The sequence below is a fragment of the Crocuta crocuta genome, unplaced genomic scaffold (assembly GCF_008692635.1).
Source record: "Crocuta crocuta isolate KB4526 unplaced genomic scaffold, BGI_CrCroc_1.0 scaffold118, whole genome shotgun sequence".
NCBI classification, from domain to species: Eukaryota; Metazoa; Chordata; class Mammalia; order Carnivora; family Hyaenidae; genus Crocuta; species Crocuta crocuta.
The window spans coordinates 2,240,701-2,248,187 of NW_027551558.1; the positions used below are offsets into that span (position 1 = coordinate 2,240,701).

Below are 7,487 nucleotides of genomic sequence, written 5' to 3' on the forward strand. Positions count from 1 at the left end.
GGCTCAGGTCATGATCTCAGGGTTCGTGGGTTCGAGCCCCGGGTCAGGCTCTGCTGACAGCTCAGAGCCTGGAGCCTACTTCAGATTCTGTGTCTCCCTTTCTCTCTGACCCTCCCCTGCTCACGCTCTGTCTCTGTCTCTCTCAAAAATAAACATTACAAAAAAAATTTAAAAAAAAAAAACATTTTAAATTCGTTTTTCAAAGAGTTTTTAGGCAATTTATCAGTAAAGTTTATGAAGACCCTACTGTAAACCAACTGGATGCTGTGATACATAAAGGATTAAGAACAGATACTTAAGACAAGGACAACAATGTTTTTCCAATAAAACCAAAGTATACAAGGGCTAAGCTCCCAAATGCCACTGATCATTCTTTGGCACAGTCCAATTCAACAAGGGAAGTATTATTGGCTCAATAAAAACAGAAAGTTTAAGCACTAAGTGTTTAGTAGAAAATAAAATTAAGAAGGCCTATCACTGATATTTGGGAATACTAGCTTTCAAAATAGAAATCGAAAGAAATGCAAAATGCTCAATTGGTTAAGCATCCAATTATTGATTGTGGCTCAGATCATGATCTCACAGTCCTGAGACTGAGCCCTGGGTTAGGGGCTCCCCATTGGCCATGGAGCCTGCTTGGGTTCTCTCTCTCTTTCTGCCCCTCCCTGGCTTGTGTATGCTCTTGTGCTCTCTTTCTCTCTCTCTCTCTCTCAAAAAAAAAAAATAATAATAATAATAATAAGTGAAATAAAATAAAAAATAGAAATTGGTCTACTGCTTTACTTATTATAAAAGCCATAAATATTTCAGAAGACTCAATCAGTATTCTTATACTGAACGAGAATTTAAGAATTCATGGGTAACCTTTGCAGCACACCATGACTGTCAACTGCTTATAATAATGCCAGTGCTACTCTCATTAGTGAAAGCAAAACAGACCATAATCTGGGGCCTGCTAAACCATCCTGTCTCTCACCATTCTTCCAATTATTATGCCAATTATAACTGCTATAACCAATTGTTTGCTGTTGGCAGAAAGCATGTACTCTGTACATTATCTAGTGCCTTCTGTAACCTATCTCATCTTCCCAGAACAGAATACCCCTCTTGTTTAATGGAACTCCCAAATGCTCCTGGAAACTCTATCATCTCCTTTGAGAAGTTGCCCACCACACCACCCTACCTGTTACAACCTATTTGCATTAGGCACCGCACATCTGTGCTCTTCTGTATTTACCTCTGCAAATCTCAGTACACTGTATATAGGTCCCTGCTATTCAGGGGTTTATAATCTCAAGTTTTGCCATTCACACGTAAGATTCCTTCTTCCACCCCAAATTTGCAGTTGTAGAGAAATTGATATGAAATGTGTATACCACAAGACTGGTAGGCAAGAGGGCATCTGCTGGTGAGGGTCCCAACTGAGGACCCAGGAATCCTAGTTTAACAAAACTTGTTTCTTTTTCCTTGTGGCCTCAGTCTTCCTCAAACTTTCTTGACTGTGACTCACTATAATAGCTATTTCTATCACCACCTAGGTCACACTTCTACACATAAACAAAATGCAAAAATACCCTGTACAAGATGTATTTATTATTATTCTATTGTTTTAAGAAACATGATCCCTAAGAAAAATACAATTATTAATGTTGGAGATGGAAGTGAAGAAACATTAATATTTAATTAAGACAGACAAGTTCCATGCCAGGAAAAAGCTTTATAAACATCTTTAGCCATATATATGATAACAGTAAGGGTCTGATTGGGGTCAGTTAGGTCTTTCAGTTATGTCTGAGTCCTACTTCATGTGATCAAACATAAGCTGTGATCCTGGTCACGAATTTGGGGGTTTGGTGGTCTAAGGCCCATCCCTGGAGAGTGCTAATGGTCAGTACTGTCTGGGTAATTATTGGATAATGATTTGTTTACTTCACAGTGCCTGGTTCAAGAAAAGTACTCAGTAAACATTTGCCATATGGGGGGAAAAAACCTTCAATTCAAGAGTGGTCAGGGAAATGAAAATTGAAATTTTCACTCATCTTAATGGGAAAAATACCTAATGCTAATAGAAGACAGGTACTCTCATATATGAATGATGGAGTGTGGATTGCTATGGCCTTCCTGGAAAGCTATGTGGAAATACCTATTAAAATTTAAGATGTACAGGGGCACCTGGGTAGCTCAGTCGGTTAAGCGTCTGACTTCGGCTCAGGTCATGGTCTCATGATTCGTGGGTTCAAGCCCTGCGTCAGGCTCTGTGCTGACAGCTAGCTCAGAGCCTGGAGCCTACTTCAGATTCTGTGTCTCCCTCTCTCTGTGACCCTCCCCTGCTCACACTGTCTCCCTCTCTCTCAGAAATAAATTATAAAATTTTTAAAAAATTTAAGATGTACACATACTTTGTAGCAAGAATCTCACAACTGGAACTCTCTACTGCACAAATAAAAGCAACAGTACTAAGAATTATGCCAGAAGGTTTACTGAACACTTTATTAGTGGGAAGGAAATGCAAACAAAATAAATGGCCATCAAATATTAACTCTGACACATTCATAGCACCAAATATTATGTAGCAGTTAGATACATAATGCAGTTAGATACATAATGGGTGACTTGAAGGAATTTCTACTATATGTGTAAGTTGGAGAAGCAAAATGTAGAATGGAATATATTTTTTTTACTACATAGAGAAAGGCATAAGAGGATACAGATTCCAGAGTTTCACGGAGGTAGAGAAAGTCAGCATCCTTCCCCAGACACACACATTAAGTGTCAGCAATAAAAACATTACATATGCTACAGTCCCTTTTCTAGATTACTACGCATACACAGGAAAAATATATTAAAAAAAGATGTGCGAAAAAATAAAAACTCCCAACATGTTTTCCAATAAAAAAGAATTAAAAACAAATGATGGACAAATGAAGAGATGTACTGGTTGATTTAGGTAAAAATATAAAAGAAAGATGATTAAAAAATGTTTCTTTCTTCAATAGTTTTTTTTTTTTTCTAACGTTTATTTATTTTTGAGAGCAAGAGAGAGTGCTCAAGCAGGCCAGGGGCAGAGAAAGAGAGGGACAGAGGATCCAAGGCAGGCTCTGCGCTGACAGAAGCAAGCCCAATGTGGGGCTGGTACTGGAGAACTGTGAGATCATGACCTGAGCTGAAGTCGGAGGCTCAACCAACTGAGCAACCCAGATGCCCCTTTTGATAATTTTTTTTATCATACTATTTAACTTCTTTACGATATTTGGTACTTCTTTATCACTTTCCCTACTTAAAACATCCACCTGTTTTCCATGACACCACACCATCTGGTTTTCTCCCTACTTCTTTGGCAGTTCATTCTCAAACTCTGGGAGGCTCTTCTTCCTTGACTGTTGTCCTTCAGGGTCCTGTCCCTCTCCTTATTCCAATTCAGTACCCCTTCACTAGGGGTCTGAATTCACTTCCAAGGCCTCAATTACCATCTACAAGGTAATAGAGGATTCTAAACCAGTTCTCTTCTTGACCTATAAACTCCCCAATCTTTGAGCCTATTGGAAATCTCTACTTGGTCATCCCAATTATAACTTTATAATAAATACAATTATATCCAACTCGTTTTCTAGCCTCTCAAACTTTCCCTCCTTTTGAGATCCCATGTCAGTTAATGGCATCATCACTCAACCAGCTGCGAAGCTAGAATCTTGTCTTTTCACTGCCCTCAGGATGAAAGGAATTGTTCAAGTTCTGGTCTCCACCTCTCTAGCGGGAAAATTATTAAGAAAATAGAAACTGCACAAAAGTCACTATCAGTCCTATCCACTGCGTGACTTTCTCCATGAAGTCTTCCAGACCACTACCGGAGTCCAGTTCTCATTCACGTCCTCTGGCGCAGCCCTCCTCCCCATTGGACCGCGGGGAAGGCGGCAAGGCCCAGACCCTACGCCCCACTTAGGCAGAGACTCTCTTTAACCTGGCAGCCAACTCAAGGAAGGGGGTCGCTCTAGTTCCGTCTGCAGATGACTTCCTCCCTCACTGCACCCTGCGAAAACCAGAAACAACCCCAAATGGTCGCTGCAAGCCAACACTCATTCCTCTCTCAACCACAGAATACTAAATACCCAGGACCCTAGGGTCCCCGTGAGAGGGCACGCGAGATAGCAGGCGAAGGGAGCGGCGCCGGCTCCACATCCCCGCGCTACACGGACCCGTACTTCCACTTCTCCCTTACCTGGGATCCGGCACCTATCTGCAACTCTGCAGCCGCGGCCTTCCAGACGCCTTGTCTGCGGGCAAGGCTAACCCTACCTCCGAGAAAGATCCGGTAGAAAACCGCTGCGCCGCAGGAGACACAGGGAGCCGCCATACTGGCAGCAGGAGACCCGGGCGGGAGGGTGAAGAGGCGGGGCCTGGCGACTGCGCAGGCGCAGGTGAGAGACGGCGTCCCGAGGCTGTCGGGAAGGGGCAGGGGGCGTGCTGGGCGGGGCGGGGCGGCTTGTCGCTGATTGGGTGTGTGACCCCGCGGGGCGTGTCCGACTCCACCCCCTGGTTCGTAGTAGCCCCAAGCTGAAGGAGTAGTGTGAGGGGTAACACTTGGCCTCTCGCCTGATGCAGCTGTTGAATTCTGTTGTTGTCCAAGTCTTGGTACGACTTCCACGTGGCTCTTTAACCAACCCTTGCTTCCCTTGCCCGGTGCTGCACCTCTAGCCGGTTCTTCCCGAACGGCAGAACTTGCGCAACCCGTCCGCACCTCCCTCTGCAGTCTGTCTTCACCACGCTGCAACCCGGACGCGGCTCTCCTTGCTCACGCAAGAATGGACCCCAGACCTTGGCTCCTATCTGTCTTTCTAGTATGGGTTTCCTCTCCTGTCTCCCTTTCCACATATTTTAGATTCCAGGGTCTCCACCCTGCTCCAGCAATTGCCAAACCACTCTACGTTCCGGGACACTCACGCGTCTATTGTTTACTGTATAACGTGCAGACTAAACCACTAACAGGTAAGGATGAAACAGTCTTCCCCATCTTTGCACACCATTCCCCATAGTATTAGTCCTAAGCCTTACTTGAAACCCAATCAGAATTAAATGCACAGTCATCGAATAGAAATGAGTATAGCTTGCTTTCTGAGACTCGTGTGCCCTTGAGAGTAACTCCCAGGGTTCTTCCTACAGAACACATTTTAAATGATGCACTAAGCTGTTCTGAAAGGATTTCTAAACATTCAGACTTGAAGGATTAGTAAAATTATAACACAAACACACACACAAAATCTGAGGTCGGACAAAATTGTCAAGCAAATAAATCCACCATCATTTCTTAAAATACATTTTGTCATTAAAAAGGTAGAAATGGCATGATCTCAGGCGGAAAATGGAGGGGTCCTTTGAATGAAATTCATTTCATTGTATTGAAAAGCCCACTCTGTTGTTTTTCTGTTATTACCTTTTAGGTTAATTTCATCAGAAATTGGCAGAGGTCCACAAACTATCATTTTGAGCCAAAACTTTATAGCTCATTAAAATAGATGCCTTTAAACAGCAATTTCTATATGTTGTCACAAAAAAATGTTTTTAACTTAACTATGGAAATTTAATTAAGTAGAAAACATTCAAATAAGTATGTGAATGTAGAATTTTTACTATTTTTTAAAAAACGTGTTGAAACATAGAAGAACGCTATAGATTCTGAAATTAAGGTTAGGAATTGTGGAGGTTTTTTTCTTCTATTTTTTTTTCTCTAAATTCACATTACAGTCTTTCACTAGATTACAGTAAAGTGAATGTAGTACATTTCCCACCTCTAGGGGCAACACTTGAACCGCTGCTTTAAATTTCCTGTGTAGCCTTTGAGTTTGGAACAAATATACCACTAACAGTTGACGTTAGGTACATAGTTTGGAGTCAGAAGGAATGACTGGAATCAGGAATGTGCTGATAAACACTTAAAATGAAAAAAAATTGTAGTTTTACCAAACAGCTAAAGCATAAGATTCATGTAATTGTTCTCTCATTTACTGAGCACCTATTATGTCAGAGGCATCAAGCATCCTAGGCACAAAGTCCCCAAAGTCCAATATGGTGGTGTCACATCTAATGCGAGGGTTTGGTTCTAAAGTCAGCTTGTAGGGTAAACGTCAGGAGAGTCAAAATACTGAACTAATAAATGCTGCTGAGCTGTGAGCTAGCAATAACTTAGATGCTTCTGGTGGGTGTGTACTAGTACAGCCCTTCTAAAAATCTACCAACCAATCAGTGATGTTAAGGGGAGTATACCCTACACTCCATCAATTACGTTCTAAGGCATATATGCTGCAGAAATTCTTACACCGTGTATCAGGAGACATGTATAAGTGTCATCAGTGAGACCCCTGAACTCAGGAAACTCCTAAAAGCTTCTGCCTAACTACAGATTTTATCTTTTAGAAACTAACCAATTGCTGGAGCAAGAAAAGAAACCTTTGAAATATGATCCCAGGACAGATGCCCATGCAGATGAATCATGAATCATAAAGTATCTGACAGTTACCTGAGCTTCATTATAATGTTAAAATCCCCCACCCAGAGGGAAACATAAGCCTCACTAGATAGCATGCAATATATGTATAGGCATGTTTTCTGAATGGGAATGTGTAACTTGATGCCTCCCCATTACATTCAATGATGAGACCTGCTCCTCTGAATATTCATCCGAAACCGCAGTAAAAGGAACCTGCTTACCTTGTTGTGGAATTCCAGGCTTTGGAAATTATTCCCCCTGATCTCCTTATTTGCAGCAAATAAAGATGACCTTGTGAAGATACCCCTGGTATCACCTCTGTGTCTCAAACTCACCAAGGAGTGAACACACATTGATACACTAACAGAACAATGTTCATAACATTATTTTTTTGTAACAACAAAAGTAACCTATCTATTGATCAGAGGATGGATGGACACCAATGACAATGAATTAACCAAAACCACGCCATATGGATGGGTTTCACCAGGCAGAGGAAAATACGGAAAGTCACATACACTCACCTAGACTGATTCCATTTATGTAAAGTTCAAAAACAGATAAAACTAGGCAAGATATTGCTTAAGGGTCTATCTCTATGTAGTAAAACCATAACGAAAACCAAGAAAGTGATCAACACAAACTTTGGCCTAGTAAACAACCCAGGAAGAAGGGAGAGGGTGCGATGAGCTGTGCACCCAGAGGCATCGGCGCGTCTGCCAGTGTTCTTTGTCTTTAGATGACTGGCAGATATACAGGTGTTCATTTTCTTCTTGAATTTCTAAAAATATAGATACATGTAACAGGAAGAGTTGATTTTATCTCACTTCCCAACCCGATTCAAACTAAATGATGTAGCATGCTATAGCAGGAGTCTAAATTGGTACACTATTGCTTTTTCCTGTATTCTATCTCTTTTCCTTACTCCTCTCTCCTTCATTATCTCCTCTTCATCTCCTACCCCCTCTCTTCTCCTTCCCAGTGTAGATAGCTTAAATGATGAATG

General features: G+C 41.7%; 1 protein-coding gene across 1 annotated transcript in view; it reads right to left on the reverse strand.

Annotated features, from left to right (window-relative positions):
• Positions 1–4,386, reverse strand: part of MRPS9 (mitochondrial ribosomal protein S9) — a 62,810-nt gene extending 58,424 nt beyond the window's left edge. Inside the window, exon 1 of the mRNA XM_077749275.1 lies at positions 4,217–4,386. Coding sequence (XP_077605401.1) covers positions 4,217–4,351 — 135 coding nt within the window. The 5' untranslated portion in view covers positions 4,352–4,386. The remainder of the gene's footprint in view (positions 1–4,216) is intronic.
• Between the last annotated feature and the right edge of the window lie 3,101 nt (positions 4,387–7,487).